This window comes from Salvia hispanica, chromosome 2 (assembly GCF_023119035.1).
Source record: "Salvia hispanica cultivar TCC Black 2014 chromosome 2, UniMelb_Shisp_WGS_1.0, whole genome shotgun sequence".
In the NCBI taxonomy this organism is placed as follows: Eukaryota; Viridiplantae; Streptophyta; class Magnoliopsida; order Lamiales; family Lamiaceae; genus Salvia; species Salvia hispanica.
Genome location: NC_062966.1, coordinates 21,631,175 through 21,649,340, shown reverse-complemented (window position 1 = coordinate 21,649,340; position 18,166 = coordinate 21,631,175). Strand labels below are relative to the sequence as shown.

At 37.6% G+C, this 18,166-nt stretch overlaps 3 protein-coding genes across 12 annotated transcripts; 1 reads left to right on the top strand and 2 right to left on the bottom strand.

Annotated features, from left to right (window-relative positions):
* Positions 1–5,410: 5,410 nt before the first annotated feature.
* Positions 5,411–6,975, top strand: LOC125204017 (F-box/kelch-repeat protein At5g15710-like). The gene has a single exon (XM_048102553.1). The coding sequence runs from the start codon at positions 5,807–5,809 to the stop codon at positions 6,866–6,868; it is 1,062 nt and encodes a 353-aa protein (XP_047958510.1). The 5' UTR covers positions 5,411–5,806; the 3' UTR covers positions 6,869–6,975.
* Positions 6,976–7,598: 623 nt separating this feature from the next.
* On the bottom strand, positions 7,599–12,336 carry LOC125205311 (peptidyl serine alpha-galactosyltransferase-like). Its single transcript, XM_048104158.1, has 8 exons — positions 11,857–12,336; positions 11,286–11,456; positions 10,150–10,393; positions 9,870–10,070; positions 9,315–9,793; positions 9,046–9,210; positions 8,665–8,908; positions 7,599–8,579 (listed from the first exon to the last, which is right to left on the bottom strand). Exons 1-8 carry the CDS (start codon positions 12,153–12,155, stop codon positions 7,866–7,868), a joined length of 2,517 nt encoding a protein of 838 aa, XP_047960115.1. The 5' UTR covers positions 12,156–12,336; the 3' UTR covers positions 7,599–7,865.
* A 1,791-nt stretch (positions 12,337–14,127) lies between these two features.
* LOC125205312 lies at positions 14,128–16,678 on the bottom strand. Of its 10 annotated transcripts, none has more exons than XM_048104161.1 (5): positions 16,497–16,677; positions 15,314–15,421; positions 15,059–15,123; positions 14,787–14,967; positions 14,128–14,417 (listed from the first exon to the last, which is right to left on the bottom strand). In XM_048104161.1, the coding sequence occupies exons 1-4, from the start codon at positions 16,587–16,589 to the stop codon at positions 14,820–14,822; spliced, it is 414 nt and encodes a 137-aa protein (XP_047960118.1). In that variant the 5' UTR covers positions 16,590–16,677; the 3' UTR covers positions 14,128–14,417; positions 14,787–14,819. The 10 variants fall into 10 exon arrangements, with proteins under 10 accessions (XP_047960118.1, XP_047960117.1, XP_047960116.1 ...); XM_048104160.1 differs by having other exon boundaries at positions 14,128–14,414; XM_048104159.1 differs by having other exon boundaries at positions 14,128–14,420; positions 16,497–16,675.
* Positions 16,679–18,166: the final 1,488 nt, after the last annotated feature.

Genomic DNA, 18,166 nt, shown 5'->3' with positions numbered 1-18,166 from the left:
GGAATGGAACCGAACACCCCTCTTTAATCTCATCATGCCAAGAATGTGAGATATGGCAGGGCATCACCACACAGCACACTCCGGACCTGTCAAGAAAAGCTTGTTTCTGCCTCAGATTCTCCACGATGGTGCTGCAATCGGCTTCCGGTTTGGCAGAGGAGAAGGGAGATGAGCTTCTGTCAAGGGATGAAAGCTCCTTGCTGAGAGATGGATCAGAACATAATATGAAAGGAGGGCTACTGCCTTCCTCCTCCAACAGCAAGTTTTTCAACCTTTTTGCGAAACTCAAGGTGGAATCAATCGACACGCCTCCAATTATACCGATGCCATTGCCCGGGCCAATGAGTGCATCAGATGACTGCTTGTGGAGGAAGGAAGTTGAGGTGGTCTCAGCACTTGCAACTTTCACTAGTGATGGATTATTCTTCCTGCCTTGGCTCTGGCTTCTTGTGTGTTTTCTCACACAACATTTTATCTTTGATGCATAGTGGAATGGTTGGAAACACAATGACATCCTTGAAACTGTGATCCAACCAACACTTGTGCTGAATTTGAGGCTGCCTGTTTTACTGATTCATTGCTGTCTGAACTGATGGAATATTCTGCAAGAATCCCACAGGAATTTAAGGAATCTTGGAGAAATAAGGTTGTTTTGTACACTGATTCACACACCTATCAGCTTGCAAATCTGAAAAACCAAAGCTGGGAGATCATTCTTAATCCCAGCTTGTAAGAAAACAAGAGATTTTTTTATTCTTTTTCAAATATACTTCTAAAGGAAAACTAAGTTTTTTTTCAAGAATTGCTGAAATAACTAATACAAAAATGAAAATGAAATATATGTGGGGTTGAAGAAAGGCATTAGAGAAAAATAGTTCCAAGTTTAGAGGGGTCCTATCACAAAAAAGTACAAACCACTACTCATCAATGATCATGTGGAAAAGATCTTCACCATGTATGTCTTCAATCAAGAAATTATTTCCCACATGTTACAGAAATTATTTTTTAATCACTCATTTTGATCCAAATGCTACAAAACAAATTCCTTGGTTTATTTTTGTGAAGTTTTCTCTCAACAGCATGGTGAATGGCAAAGGACCTTAAAAAGTTGGAATTTCAAATCTTGAAATGAAAGCTGTGTCCCCCCATTTTAAATTTGTTGTACAAGAATTTTTGTATAGTTCATAGAGATTAATTAAACCTAGCAGTGATAAGAGAGAGAAAGAGAGTAATTTCTGCTGAAATTTGCAAGAATGGTAAGTAGTGTATGGACCAGACATGTCATAATAGTTGGAATCTCTTCTGAACTTTATTCTAAAATAATCATGTCCTTATCATACCTACTATTATTTGCTGCTTATTATTTATGAAATAAAATTGACTGTCTTAATTATAGAATTCTTATTAAATTTTGAAAATTTATTTTTAAGCTAAGAATAGGAATAAGTAGGAAGACTTTATGGCAAATGTCATTGTCCACTGTCCATTGCTGTTGTCCAAATTATCTCTGGCTTATTTGAGAGGCAATGCACATTACATAAAATCTTGGCCCAACTTGTGATTAAAATTCAAGAATCCAAAGAAAATCTGACAAGATATTTAGGGATCCCAAAAACTTAGCATGCTCTTTGTTTGGACACAGACAAAAAAAAATGTCCTAATCTTTGTAGTATTTCACAATTTGAGGAAATTTCTCATTTCATATAACTCTCTACTACAAAAAAAATATCATATGCTGCTATGCATATTCTGCCAAAAAAACAGAGAAGCAATACACTTAATACATTTGGCTTTAAACCGGTCCTTGAGACGTCTAGAACACGGTTGGGCTTGCAACACGCGAGAAGCTTCCTCACTCCCGTTGCATCAACAAGAACGCAATAACCTTAGTGATAATCGTGGTTTAACACAAGACATCAAACAAGAAGCTTAACAACTTCATCAATAATGTAGATACCATTTGAACTGCAGTCATCATGTACTAAGCTATTAATGCATCATTTTATTATGCACCATTTTGCTAAGCTTTAGTAAACTAAACAGTTTAACATCACAATTTTTTTTCCAATGCCTATTAATCATTATAAGAACAATAAAATTTGTTACTACATTATCATCAAGAGTGACAAATGGCAGTATGATATTTTCTATTTGTCTAGAATTAGTTCATAATAAAGTCACAATTCCACCAATTCCCACCTTGATTAGGAAGGGTTTTTTTTTTTTTGGATTAGGAAGGGGTTCTCAAATGGTAAAACAACAATTTATAAGGTCAAGATTGTTCTAAAATTTTTTAATGACATAAAATGAAACAGAAGTGTTGTAGACCAAATCAAAACCTGAGCCACAACGTCAAATTCAGAACCCCATCTTTAAATTATTGATTATTTTAATCTTGAAAGATTTATGAATCCACGGTAGTTTTCCTATCTTAAGTAACTGACCTGAAAAGTGGGACTTGGACAATAATTATGAAAAAATATAAAAGGGAGGTGAAATTAGATATGATTTTTGCCCATTTAATTTTTATGAGAACGTCATGTAATAATTCAAGGTAACAGAAAATTGTAAAGCCTAACTATTTTTTATAGTTCCTTACTATTCGGAGTACCCTATAGTTGAACTTTTCACAATTATATGAGTAATTAAATCCCTTATGCAATCCTCATTTCATACGTGTGGAGTGATCACTCCCCTGTTATAGATCACTCCCTTGTCATAGTTGATTCAGGAAATCCCTTATGCAATCCTCATTTCATACCAATTTATGACAGGGGAGTGATCAATTACTAACTCATCATTTAATGGCTAACTATGACTAATTTAATATCATAGGATTTTAGAAAACGTGTGGTCTATAATTTGCCACGTGTAATTTTCGTTTTTATTAATAAAATAAAAAAAGATAAAAAAAACTCCAAATTAGGGTTTTGGATGAAAATATCAATATAGTGTTTCGAAAATATCAACGCAATGCTTTGAGAATGTCAACACAATGCTTTAAGAATGTTAACACATTGCTTATATTGGCATTCTATATTTATTATATTGACAATATTTTATATAGTATGTTAATATTTCTGCTTGTACGAAAAAATAATAAAATTTTGATTTTTTTTTTCAAATTTTGACGTCGGAACATATGCATGTAGGATATCGTTGGAATTCTTATGAAATTATCTTTAATTTGATATATGTTATATGAATTTAAAGTTTTGAGATTTCTTTTAAAAGTTAGTTATAACTAGACATGTAGTTAATTGACATTAATACCCATATTAATATTTTTTAGAATTAATCTTATGACCTTATTGACGTTTTTCATTGATCATATTGACATTTAAAAATTAATGATCTAAGCCTTTAATTTAAATCTAATAGCTATTATTTAATTATAGTTAACAATATAACACTGCTCGATCTATTCGCATAAGAAAATTCTGTTTCACAAAGAGAGTGTGTGAGTGTGAACGCCCTATATAACCAAATCATGTAACCAATAATAGAGCATAATTGGGCCTAAAATGTCAAGTAGTAACATTTATATTAGACGGGCCAAAATTTATCTTCGGCCCATGGATCACCTTGCACAGTTTATCGCTATTCTCTATGCACACTAAAAAATAGCATTTGACTATTTGAGGCTTCTAATAAAAACAAAAGTTACTTCTCTCTGTCTCAGATTCATATTTTAGCCTATTGGACAATAAAAATTTTATTTCACTTTTACTACTATAAATAGTAAATAGGCCACACACGTTCTACTAACTCATTCCACTCATATTTTATTACTATAAAACTAATACTCTTTCCGTCCCATAAAAATAGGTTATATTTCCTTTTTCATCTTTCTCATAGAAATAGTCCATATTCATTTTATGGTAAATTTTTTTTCCTTCTCTTTTACTTTATCAACTATGGGCCCCACCATCCACTACATAATTTTAACTACTTTTTTCCCCCTTCTCTCTTATTTTACCAAATTACGCATTAAAACTCGTGTCAACCCTAAAGAGCATATTTCTATGGGACGGAGAGAGTATATATATATGAGACTCACATTAATTCCACTAACTTATTCAACTAACTTTTCTTTACATTTTTTAAAACTAGTGCCCAAAACAAATATGACTTCTGTTGTAGGACGTAGGGAGTATTATTTTCGGGTTTAGGGAGTATTATTTTCTCTGTGTGACTTTGTCCATGAAAAATAACCACATATACAGACTATATGTGACGCCCAATGTTAAGGACTGAACTTTTCTTCCGTGGCATGACTTTTAAATTTAAATTCATTTAATCATTAAAAAAAAATATATGGATAAAGTAAGATAAAGAAAAAGAAAATTTCATGAATAAAAGTAAGTGTAATTTTGAATAATAGACGGAAGTAATAATTTTAAGTGTTTTTCAAAAAATGTATCGAATTTTTAGTGTTTTCATCGCCAACTCACATTTGTTTAAAAGATACCCCTTGATCAAATTTGATTTATGCTGAATAAGAATATATATAGTGAAGATATGCACCAATGAAAGCTCGAAAACACACACTATAATCAACCTAAAAAAATGTGGATGCTCTTGTCAAGATAAGAAGCGTCGTTATAGTAAACTCTCTTCCTTAAAGATGCGTGTTGCGGTTATCTTATCTATAAGACTAAAACTACTACTCCTATAGTCCTATTCAAGAATTATTCGGTGAAAATGATGCTCTAATCAATCAATCACCTACTTATCTCTCTTGGTTTATGGTAATTAGGTATTTAATTGCCAACAAAATTAGTTCATCTAATACAAGTAACACTATGCCAACAAAATGATCATATTATTAACAAATTCAAATAAAAATTCAATTCCACTCGTAGTATTTAACATTTGTATATTCAATATGACGTGTAGCAATTAAAAACTAATTAAAGTAATTTATAAAGGATGTTAAAACTTACACGTGCTTTGCATTAACTAAATATTCCTAGTATGTCAACTTTATTTTCTACTCGGAAGTACTTAGTAATAGTAAAAAATTATTTAATCATCAATTATCGGAATATAGCTCGATATTTTGAAGTAAAAACACTTAAACAGCCTCTAAAGTATTCGAAATCTATATTATGATTAAAATTGGAATGGGGCTCAACTCAGTTGTTTCTGAAGAGATAGATTTGCCCCCATAACTAAAATTGGATTAGTTTTTCGACTTTTACACAGATTTTCATCAAGTTATGATTTACTTTGATCCATTTTTCTTAAAAAAGTAATGAGAGCTAGTAAGTTGTTTCGAGGGGATCACTCATGTTTGTGTAGTAATAGAAGATGAAGTAGAAAATGGCATAAGTGATTTAGAGCCGTCTAAAACTAGTTCTTTTTAGATGTCGGTTTTGTGTAAGAAAAGTGGATCATAAAAACTGGTGTAAAATGAAGAACAAAAATTTCACCGCTTGATTGCCAAAAACAGCCGATTCCCACAGCAAGTGGCAAAAGAGAGAATCTATGCCATCATCTTCAAAGGCAAATAGACAAACCCAGCATCACTTTCAAAGAAAGCCCCACCTTCTTCAAATGGCCTTTCCTCACCATCAACAACCGCTATTTTCACACCCAACAATATAATAATACTACGAAGAAACTTGCCATTGCCCATGTGGGCCCCCTCGAGAGTTCATGTGAGCACACATCCCCACACACACAATCATTGATCCCCTTTCATCATCACTTCACAAGATTTCATTCTACTACAACATATTTGCGTAATCCTATCATTCTTCTTCTTCTTCTTCTTCTTCTTCTTTGTTGTTGGTTTAAGGAGATGTGGAGCAATCTCCCAAATGATCTCCTCGCCAACATCTTCTCCTACCTCCCCCCGGACTCCCTCGCCCGGGCCCGCGCCGCCTGCAGAGGCTGGCGCGCCACGGCCGAGCTGGCGGTTCCGCGGAACCGCCACCCGCCGTGGTTCCTGGCATTGCCGGCCCGCAGCTGGGGCCTCACTTCCTGCTACGCCCACAACCCGATCGAGGACAGCTGGCACCAACTGGATCTCGATCGGGGTGGCGCTAGCCTGCCGCCGCTGAAGCCGATCGCGGCCATCGGCGGCTTCATCCTCATGAAGCTCGCCTCCGCGACTCGGCTCCAGCTGGCGATCTGCAACCCCTTCACCGCCCAACTCAGAGCCCTCCCCGCCCTCCGCGTCGCCCGGACCAATCCGGCCGTCGGAGTGGTGGCGCCGCCGGGCCGCCGGAGCTTCCGAATCTACGTGGCCGGAGGGATGTCGGAGGCCGGCGGGGCCTACGAGCCGACCGTGGAGGTATACGACTCCGCCGGCGCCGGCGAGTGGCGGGTGGCGGGGGAGATGCCGGTGGAGTTCGCGGTGAGGCTGACGGTGTGGACGCCGAACGAGAGTGTTTACTGCGGCGCCGGCGACGGCGTGTTGTATTGGATGACGTCGGCGCGGGCGTACAGCGTGATGGGGTTTGACATTTCGTCGAACAGGTGGAGGGAGGTGGGCGTGCCGATGGCGGACAGGCTGGAGTTTGCGGCGCTGGTGCGGAGGGAGGGGAAGGTGGCGGTGGTGGGGGGGACGTCGGGAGGAGGCGGGCGGGTGTGGGAGCTGGGCGGCGGGGATCGGTGGGGGGCGGTGGGGGAGGTGCCGGTGGAATTGGGGATGAGGTTGTTGGGGGAGAAGATGAATTGGGGGTGTGTCAAGTGTGTGGGGATTGATGGGATGATTTGTTTGTATAAGGATCTTGGCTCTGGTATTATTGTTTGGAGTGAAGGGAAATGGGATTGGATTCACGGATGCTCTTCCATTCCTAGCATCCCAATCAAGGGAGTCTTGCTTCTACCCGATCTTGCAAGATCGCCATTACTATGATGTTCGGTTTGATAGACTAAATAAGATTCAGTTTCGTGAATATTGTTCGATTTTGTAGATATGGTCCGATACATAAATCTTAAAATCGAAAAAGGATTTCTTCTCAAGATGCCTTGACTCTTTACCTTCTTTCGAATGAGAAAAAATGATTTTCAATAGTACTCCATGCCAATTAAATTTTAGGTCTTCTCTACACAAGTTAATTTGTTGAAAAAAAAAAGTGAAATGTATTACTCCAAATAAATGTATATCTAATTTTCGCCAAACATTTTTGGTTTAATCTAAGACTTTGATGAGAGTGGACAGCATCAAAGTGAAATAGGCTTAACTTGTTTCAGTGCGTGGTCAGAATTTATAAAGGGTAAATAAAGGTCTAGGATTTATTAGTATGTATTTTATTTACTATCATGATTTTTTTGTTTAGTAGTCGCCCATGCCTTCTGCCATTCCGTAATTTAATTTGTTAATAATCCACTGTTTTCACTTCTATTTTTTTTAATTGTGCATTTTTTTTTTTTTTTTTTTTATTATTTAAATTGTGTAAGGTTTGTTTGTTTTAATAAAATTATGCATGTTCGTATTATTCATAAGGGTAATGTGAATAATATAAAAACAGGTATAAGATTTAAGTGTTAATTGGTATATAAAATTTAAATGATTGGTTGTTTATAAAAATAAGTCTTAGTATAATATTTGTGAGACAGAAAAGTAGACCTTCGAAAGAAAGCAATAAAGGTTTCACAATCACATTTTATTCATTCTGTATAAATATCTTTTCCCTAAGAATTACACTCCGAGTATACTTAATTTCAAGTTCATCAAAAACTCCGATTACAAAAAATGGAAGCAAAACCACACCCAGCACCGGTGAGACGAGCGAGCCATGGATGCTCGTCTTTCTTTGCTGAAAGGCGGGCGCCGCGGTTCAGATACGAGTGTGTTGCTCCACTTGGCATCTCTGCAAGCAATGAGTCAGATCATAATATACCAAGGGAAGCTACGACGTTTCAGCATTGCGTTCCCATGATCCCGTATACGAGCTTCGTCTCTTGGGCTTATACACTTTTCCCCGCTTCCTCTGCCCTCTTCGATTCGAGACCATTACATACATCACTACCAAGAAACCAATGATGGAGAACGCCCAGAAGCACATTATCCAGACTCTCATGGATGTGAAGGCCTGGTTCGTCTCTTCTGGCGGAGACAGCTCGTTAGTTTCGTTCTTCACCTCCGAATCCTGCCTCGTGACCTCAGTTTTATCGAGTTTCCCAATCTTCCTCGCGGTTGTAATTTCACCGGCCTTCTCATGATCCGGGGTGGGAAGATCTGGGGCCTTCTGAGTCGGAGTCGTCAAGGAAGGAGGATGACGCGTTTCTCGTGTTGGAGGGAGCAAGGAATTGGGATCGAGGCATTTCTTTCTATAATAACCGCGTAGAGCCTCGTTCAAGGATTTTGCACACTCTATGCTAAGCAAGTCACGCTGCAACGAATCCTTGTTAGACCGGTCGAGGGTTGATGGATCTGGAGGGTCGGGAAACGTAACCCAACATTTGTCAGCGACGTCCATATGTCTCCATTTAGCTTTGTCGAAGCTCCAGTTACCGACCCTAAACTCCAAGCCGTAGTGAAATACTCTGTAGTTCACACCAGGTGCAGGAATGTATCCGGGGTATATCAGGATTTCCCTGCTTATGACATGCCGTAGATTCATCTGCATCGAGGAATTTACCACGCATGTTTATAACATTATCGAAAAAGAAAGCTACTTTAAACAATTAAAGAAGTTCTCGAATTACCTCTGCTGCAGCAAAGGAGTAACCATACATCTCACTGATCCAACCACCTTCATAAATATCGCCGGTGAATTTTTTAGGCCAATGGGCCATATCGGCTCTGACTTCCTCCGTTTTGTGCAACCAACGTAGAGCGAATTTTCTTAGATCCGTTATGTGCATTATGATAACGCCTCCAACCTTGTCACAAAGCTTAGGATGGCTCGTGTGGATCTTCGCAAGCTCATTGTCGCAGCCAATGAGGTAGCTGTTGTGGTATCCAACAAATTTCAAGTAAACATCGAGTAATCCATCGTTCTAGTAGAAAATTAAGGTGTTTCGCAAGAAGCTTCTAAAGGTTGGTCGAGCAATTCATGACAAATTAGCAGGGAAACAATGTCTTACTCATAGGGAGTCGAAACAGGTCTGCCTTTGGCAGCCTTGAATTCCCAAGGTGTGATTGGTCCTCTCATTATCATGTCAGCATCCAGGATCACGATGTATTCTGCATCGGTCTTTACATGGTTAATCCAATGCAGAACCGCAGCTGGTTTATTAATTGCCGGATACCTGCATGAGTATTCTATGCATTAAAACACGCGTTGATTTCCTTTTTCATCCATACATCTCAAAATAATTTCGTGCCAAGGTTATTTAGTAAAAGAAGGCATTACCAGTCTCCCGTTAATGGATGTCGGCTCATGGACGGGACATAATGAGTGGGAGCTAGATCACGTCCCTTGTATTTCTTCAAGTCCTCGTCTGTACAACTTAGAAGTCTCGTGATTCCCCCCGGCTGGCCGCTCTGGTTGAAACTATGGACAAGCCCCAAAGTTTGCCAATCGAAGTAAGGGGTGCATTCTGTAGAGAAAATGGTATGTATTTTTGGGTGAGGCTTTTCCGGCTCACCAACGTCTTGCTTCTGTTCGTGAACATCCTCCATCATTTCAAGGGTTTTTGGAGTCAGTTGTTTCGGTTGTGTTATCTCCGCGAAAGTTTTGCTCTTTAAGAAACTCAAATATTTCGTCCACTTCGGCTTTGGACAGCTGTGTTTTTCATGGTTCAACAATAAACCTTCATTAATGGTATTTATACACTCTAAACTAAGAAATAGAGCCCTTCTTTTGTTTGGATCACTTTCCATTTCTTTCACCTGCAAGAGAAACATGATGACTTTACAGAACAGAAAGCATAATACAAAGTTCGGTTTTTGAGTAATACAATCATACCTCTCTAGGATAAGGGGGTTCGGGAAAGAGACGCCCACAATCATACACAATACTGTCTTCGTGATGTTCTAACTTACTGAATGACCAATTTCCGACATTAAAAGTTAAGCCGTAGTGCATAAGGATGGGCTCAACGCCCTCTCTAGGAACATAGCCTGGATATATCATCAAGTTATCATTTATCTTGTGACGAAGTCCCACCTGACGAAAGCAAATCATAAAGTCAACTATATTCATATTTATGTATAAAGGTACAATGGAATATAGCATCCAAAGTTACCTCTGCAGCACCGAATGAATATCCATACATTTCACTGATCCACCCTGTTCCAAATATATCACCAGTGATGTTGGTCGACCAGTGAGCTTTATCTGCCCGTACTTCTTCAGTCTTCGATAACCACAATGGTGCAAAAACTCGAAGATCATCAATGTGAAAGGCTAAAAGCCCACCGACCTTGTCACAGAGTTCAGGATGCTTTGTGTGTAACTTAGCAAGAATATTGTCACATCCAATCAAGTACCTGCTCAAGAAATGCTTCTTTTATAAATATTATAACAGCAAATGTAACATTACACGACAAAACTGGAAAATTTTATTCCGAAGATATTTTTTTGGGGGGTTTGTTCATCTGTTTGCGATTCTTAAAATTGAATGGTAGTACTAGTGTTTAAAATGAATAAACCACTAGAATATGACTATCTAAGGTAACAGCAGATTTCAAAATGACAGCAGATCTTTTGATTAAGTACGAAAGCTCTTTCAACTATAAAGAATCAGAAAGGAGATACCGTTACTAAGCTATATTTTTTTCACTCTTCTACCAAAATGATAAACTAAATAACTTTTGATTTGACACGAAGCTTAATAAATGTGAATCCTAAATATGAAACTCAACTACAAATATGTATAACAGCACATCTGGCATCTAGTCAATAAAGAAGCTTTATTCATCATTTTGAAAATTCATCAGCAAATAGAAGTTTCGATTTGTGGGATCTCTCACATCATCAATATTTCAATTTTTAACCGGCGAAAATCCAAAGGTTAGCGCTTATGATCTATGGATATACTTGTGTCCGACGGCAAATAGCTACACTATGAGACCTATAAAAAATATTAACGAAACACATCTCATGACCAAGAGAGGGGAAATATTGCCCTCCTAAGTGCAAATTTGACATTCGTACGTACGTACAATGAACTAATATGAGTGAATCAGTGAAGTTGCATGGAAGACTTAGATTAAAATAGATATACTCTAGTTCCTACATCAAATCAGAATTCAAATCGAGATATCAGATGCGTAATACTCAAACCTCTCAAAACTCACACGTTCCTAGCTACTCTTACTATGTCCTCTAATAAAAGAGAGAAGCATGAAGTTCATTATTAAAAGGAGCAACCAAAATTACCCATAATATGCAGCAACTGGCCTGCCTTTCTCAGCACCAAGCTCCCATGGTAAGATTGGACCTCGAACAACCATATCAGCATCCAATATAACCACCCAATCAACATTTTCTGCTTCTTTGCTATGTTTAAGCCAGTGGACAACACCAGCTGGTTTATTAATCGCCGGATACCTGCCATTAAAGCCGAGTAGTAGAAGTCAACAGCCGCAATGCAGAAAAAAAGTGTAATCTTTTACAAATTTCCTCCCCCTCTCTCTCTGTAGCTACTCCCACACTTACAAAATCAGATTTCTTGATTCCATCAACAAAAAAATGAAATCCACTAACTTATTAAACACCACAAAGAGGAAGCAATAAAAAGAAACAAAATCCCACTTCTCAATATCAAGAATCCAATCCCAAATCCTAACCTAAGCAATAAATACATAGTAGTACTATAAATCTTACAACTACAACAACAATAGACATAGATTGCAAGCTGGTGGAGAAATCAAACTCATGATCACAGACAAGATGGCATTTTTCAAACTCCAATTAAAAGGGCCCAATTTGGAAAGTAAAGTAAACTCACCAATCACCAGTCTTGGGGTGCAAGCTCATGGAAGGGACCTCAAAGGTGGGAGCCAAGTCCATGCCCTTATAATTCTTCCTCTCTTGCTCGGTGCAGCTCAGCAGCCGGGTGATCGGGCCGGGCTGCCCGGCCTTGCGGAAGCTGTGCATGAGCCCCACCGTCTGCCAATCGAAGTATTTCTGGCACTCCACCGAGAAAAGCGTGTGAACTCTGTACGGCGCAGTCCCAGCCACCGCCGCCGCAGCTCCGCCTCCGACCAGCGCCGCGACCAACACACACAGAAATCTCAGCACTGACATCGTCGCATAGCCAGAATCGAAATGGGCTTTCTATAAAAGGATCTGAAATGTGATTCTTTGCCAAAGTCAGCTCTCTCTTTCACATTTTTTCTGCGTATAATTAATTGGCGAAATTAAATTTCGACGAATTTTGTAATGCTCTGATTGTCAGAATTATTTGAAGAATTATGTATAAATTATGTTTGTAATCTTGTTTTGCTGACAGAGTGTGATGAAGAAGTGGAACATTATTCTCGTTGACTATCGAAACGACAGCGTTTTCCTATTAAATCATCTACCTAACCTTTTCCTTTTTTTTAATAGAGTGAACTACATATTTAGCCCCTATGTATGGCTGATGTATGGCTGATCGAATGCTGGAGGTACCTGTGTTTTAAAAAATGCACCAGACACTTTTACATATGGGTATAATATTGTCTGAAGTCCTTTTCCACTTTTTACGGTCTTTTATGCCCTTTTCATCCTCCCTTTAAGTCTTTACAATATTTCTATCATTACTTTTCAAATTGGGATATTGACTGCATGCTTTAAGATAGTGTGTTGATATATTTTGGTGTAGAATTCAAAGTCACTGTGCATAGAGGTTTTCGTTCCCTCCTAAAATAAGACTAAGCTTCCATCCTTCTTCAACATTCCTTGTCTAACATTCTCACTCTCACTCTCACCACTTTCTTGAATCAGAGACAATATCTAAATCAGCTTTGTTGCCACACCAACACTTTTCGTAGTTAAATCTGGGCCACCTGCAACCAATTTTTCAGATATTTGACAAGTTCACCGACTGGGTTCACATTGAAGAAGACGAACGACAAACACAACACTAATTACTTTCAAACAAATAAGAAAAACAGGGGGAAGGGCGACAAAGAGAGAAATGAGATGTGAATTTTAGAAAAGAAGAAAAGATGTTTAGATATATCAATATTTGTGTGAATTATGAAATATGGAAAGATTGAAATGCCCTTAGTGGCATTTTGGAAAAAAAATGAGGGTGGGAAGGACATGAAAGACCATAAAAAAGTGAAAAAGGACTTCAAATGATATTATACTCATACGTAGAGGTGTCTGGTGCATTTTTTGAAATATAGATACCTCCCGCGTTCGATCAGTTATACGTAGGGACTAATTTTATAGTTCCCTCTTTTTAATAAAGAGAATCAACAATGTTTTTTCATCAATTAAATCATCTAACTTAGTTAATCATGATTTTCTCTTACTTTACGCAAATTACCAACTTACACTATTAATAATATCTCAATAACATTCCTACTTCAAAACTTTTATTCTAATTTTAAAACAGTCATCTATTCCACTAACGTAATCGTTGATGTAAAAATAATGCGTATAGTTAGTTAGTAAGAAATTTTAACAAATCGAGAAATTGTAAAGTCTCATTAATGAAGTACTTGGGTCTTCTTCTATAATAAGGTCATAGCAGAGCCAACATTTAAAATCAATTATGGAATACAATTTTTTCCGTCAACATTTATGAGATCTGAAATTCTAAAAATTGTGCCCACAGCTGGATTCTTGTGATAAAGTCATAAAGGCAAGGGACCACGACCAATAGAATACTAATTCGAGGAAAGGGAAAATATTATTTGAATATTAGTAAGTGATCATTAATCTTTTAAATACTCTTTTATGAGGATTTTTTCTGGATGAGTGTATTCTTTTCTTGTCATGTATTTTGTTTCACTTTAAATATACTTTTGTTGAATGATAAAAATAATGTACTACTACAACATTTCACCTCACAATTTAATACTTACTGTATGATCTTATTAATGTGTATCGATATGCTTCTTATGGTAGTGCTAAGTGTGTTGTCACGTGCTAATATGCTATCCTACGAGTAGCCAAAACAACCTTCATGTATTTTAATGTAGGTGGTCCAATTCATAGTTATTCAATGTCTAATCTAAGTAAAGCCTCCAAATTGAACTTAACAACAATCTATTTGAGGGGGAAATGAGAAAAAAAATTGTCATTGCCAAAGATTATGGAATTCTATGTTTTCAAAAATCTTGAGGGCAACATCTCAGATTCTTAGCTATTTAGCAGTGTCATATTATTTGGTAGTCTACAGATAACATAAATTTCATTTGGTACAAGATTGAAGAATGTAATCGGGCATAATGTAATCTACGTCACCTGCAGCAGATCAAGGATCTTGAATGAAGAATGACTCCGGACAATTCATCTTAATTGAAAAGAACGAACATCCTATCTCCCCACTCTCAAAGGGCCTCAGTCGATCTTCTCCTTCCAAAAAAAAAACCAGCGTATAAACATAAAATCATGTTAAAGATGTACTACTATGTAACAAATGTTGTCATATAAAAGAAAAACTAAAACAAAAGAAACTGGATTGAGGAAACAGCAATAACTGGATGAGTTCCTTTTTTCAGTAAGACCATATTTCAATTCATCTTGCATAGACTTGCTTCCGAAAAACTTAACGAATCAGCATAAAGTAATTCTGGAATTGAAAGAATGGATGAATGGACGAATGAAATACTAGCATTTTATCCAGATTATTCAAAAAGAACATCATGTTCAAGAATGTGTCATGTGAATTATAATATGTCAGAGTAGATTTACAAAAATCATGCAGATTTGCCTCCTTACCAGCATTCAAACTGACACCTAGAAGTACACACTTCACTTCCTTGGTTTTGGGTCACGGCTAAGGCCGTGTTTCTTAATGGTTTCAAGGTAGTTTCTCATGAGCGAAAACTTGTTGCTACCAAGATAATAAAAATAATCCCATGTGAAGATCCCTGTTTTATGCAAGTCATCGAAAAGTAATCTACATCAATCAGAAACAACACTGCTATGAGTAATCTACATCGAAAAGTACTTGTCATAAATGGCATTTCCATATCGATGGAATATAGTACCTCACCCCATAGTTTCCCACAGGTTCTGCAGACATGATCCCAACATGACGCCTCCCGGCTATAACCTGATCAATGCTCAAGTTACTTTCTATTTGAAGGGAAAAGAAGCAGATGATCGTAGAGTTCCAATCTCATGCACCTATCATTGTTTTTTCACCACATCAAAGTTAATACACATACAAAGATCTGGCCCTTCCACTCCAAGTCATCTAACCATCATATGAGTCTTTGTATTTTTAAGCATTTTCTAGTTACCTTTTCTCCTCCGACTGATCTGATCTTACTATCAACTGCAGGGCTATATACTCGCAAATATTCAGCCGACAGATTATATGCACTGCCATCATCAAATTCGACCTCCACCTGAGAGAATGTTCACACAACAAAGCAAAAAAAATGATGAGATTATTCACACGAGTCACGACACAGTAAAAGTTGAATCCTACTCCCTCCGTCCCAAGGCAGTTGAGTCGTATTCCTTTTTTAGTTGTCCAAAGGTAGTTGAGTCATTTCATTTTTTGGCAAAAACTTGTCTTTTCTCATGCTTTCCTCTCTCTTACTTTACTCTTTCCACTTTAACGTTTAACATGTCAATTTCTTAAATCTCGTGCTCAAAATATATGTCCCAACTACCTTGGGATGGAAGGAGTATAACACAAGAACTATGACTTGGATTCACTTTTGAGTTTTCTTTATCTAGCAAGTCCCGCAATTTCATTTCTCTAAATGCAATGGATACATGAACACCAATACACAGAATTGTCAGTATGCGTAAGCAAGTTTGAGACGTTTAGAATATGATACACCGGAAATCAGAACAGGAGACCTAGACAAGCTGATAAAATTCATCTAGCTCCTAACATGCTTGTTAATTCCAGTGCTGCTATGTGTTGCTACCATGGATTGGAATCATGCTTCGTCCTCTTCAACAAAGCAACTACGAACAACAAAAGGTATTGCCCAGGTCAACCACAAGAAATGTGGCTGATGAAATTGCTCATCACATACAGTAATAAGTAGGGATTGATTTCCTTAGTTACTATGCAAATGCAAACATTCGAGTAGTTCAGTTCAGCCAAACCATTTCATAAACCACTATCCAATATAGATCGAATGAAACAATGTGGATGAGTTTCAAAAATTGTCCAAAAACATGTGCTTCTTGGTCCTTCAATTTGGCTAATACCATTGAGGCAGCACCTATAGCTACTTCAATTATGCCAAAATAATGAAACAATTCGACTACTGCAACAGGATTCAACTTCCTCATCACACATCCAATTGTACAGAATAAATTTAAAATCAATAATTGATTGGGGAAGCAAAGCAAAAACAAAGAATCAGCACAAATTAATCAAAACACTTTAGTTATTTACAACGTGTATCGACAAGGAATAGCTGGAAAATACAAAATAAAAGGTAAACAAAAATCGGTTACCGATTTAGGAGCGCGAAGAGAGATTCTGGTTAGGCGAGGGCTATTGACCGCCGTATGCACGCTCCGAATCGCACCGTCAACTGCTCTCATCATCCCTCCTCTCTCTCTCTCTGCTTGCTTTTACACTCAATTTGTTTTGAGACTCTGATGAGAGAGTATTTCTAATCCCCCAAATTGAAAACAAATGTATATTCATTTTAAAGAATTGTAAATTTCTAGAGTACGATGGTGAAATTATTAAAACGTAAATATTACATCCTTTTTATAGGTTTTTCATATCTTTTTTTTTTAAGTTTATAAATTTGTAAACATGTATTTTTTTATTTAATTAGGTTGAAAATAAAGGTAAAAACAAAGTTAGGACAATTTGGCGAAAAATAGAGGTTTTGCTGCTGTGTAGTAAGTTTGACCTGTTCGAATAAAATTGTTATGATAAATCCATCTAGGCAGAAAATACCCATATAAGTTGCCAAAAAAAAAAAAAAATCACATTTAAATAACAGAGTCCTGAGCAATTTTTGGTAGAAGTATTATTTTACACACGAAAATATTGACAAAACACTGTAGAAGATAGAGAATAGGGAGAAGAAGATTAGACACGTTTATCGGTCTTGCGTCACAATTGCAGTTAAAAAAAAAAAATTAAAGCAGTGCCGTGTCTCTCTCCTCAACCCATGGTCGACTGGCTGGCAACCAGCGATCGAATGGTCTTTCAATTGAATTCATGACAAGTTATTTTCCATTCACAAGTGGTGGTGGAATCCGATAGAAACTCATGCGATCACGAAAATTAAAATATGACTATATGGACAAGCCATTCTCCATCACAAGTGGTGGTGGAATCCAATAGAAACTCATGTGATCACGAATAATGGAAGTTTGCCTGCATGACAAGTCATTTTCCACTCACAAGTGGTGGTGGAATCCAATAGAAACTCATGTGATCACGAAAATCAAAGTATGACTACATAACAAGTCATTCTCCATCACAAGTGGTGGTGGAATCCAATAGAAACTCATGTGATCACGAATAATGGAAGTTTGCCTGCATGACAAGTCATTTTCCACTCACAAGTGGTGGTGGAATCCAATAGAAACTCATGTGATCACGAAAATCAAATTATGACTACATAACAAGTCATTCTCCATCACAAGTGGTGGTGGAATCCAATAGAAACTCATGTGATCACGAATAATGGAATCTTTCCTCCAGATTTTTCCGAACAAGGTATCGCATGCGAAAACCTTTGTTCGAAAAAATAATGAACAAGCTCGTCGAGACCGACAATTTTTTTGTGCAAAAGCGTGATGCTACTAGTCGGCTTGGTATGTCTGCAGTTCAGAAATGTACAGCAGCGATCAGGATGTTGGCCTACGGGACAACGGCCGACTTGCACGACGAATATTTGAGAATGAGCATACAACTCATTCGCAAATCTCTCATCAAGTTCGTTGAAGGTGTAATTTCTTACTTCGGCGATGAGTACTTGCGAAAGCCCACCGAAGAAGACTTGGCAAGACTTCTGCATATTGGAGAACAACGTGGCTTTTCCAGGCATGTTGGGTAGTATTGACTGCATGCATTAGGAATGGAAAAATTGTCCCACTTCATGGGCTGGACAATATGCCGGAAGAAGCAGGAGTCCGACAATCATCTTGGAAGCAATAGC

Coding starts and splice junctions, on each gene's coding strand:
- LOC125204017 (XM_048102553.1), top strand. CDS start 5,807: ATGTGGAGCAATCTCCCAAATGATCTCCTCGCCAACATCTTCTCCTAC.
- LOC125205311 (XM_048104158.1), bottom strand. CDS start 12,155: ATGTCAGTGCTGAGATTTCTGTGTGTGTTGGTCGCGGCGCTGGTCGGA. Junction 10,071..10,149: donor ATTCATTCGGTGCTGCAGAG/GTAACTTTGGAT, acceptor TGCTTTCGTCAG/GTGGGACTTCGTCACAAGAT. Junction 9,211..9,314: donor CATCCATTAACGGGAGACTG/GTAATGCCTTCT, acceptor ATACTCATGCAG/GTATCCGGCAATTAATAAAC.
- LOC125205312 (XM_048104161.1), bottom strand. CDS start 16,589: ATGATGAGAGCAGTTGACGGTGCGATTCGGAGCGTGCATACGGCGGTC. Junction 15,124..15,313: donor GATCAGTCGGAGGAGAAAAG/GTAACTAGAAAA, acceptor AGCATTGATCAG/GTTATAGCCGGGAGGCGTCA. Junction 14,968..15,058: donor GTGGGAAACTATGGGGTGAG/GTACTATATTCC, acceptor TGATTGATGTAG/ATTACTTTTCGATGACTTGC.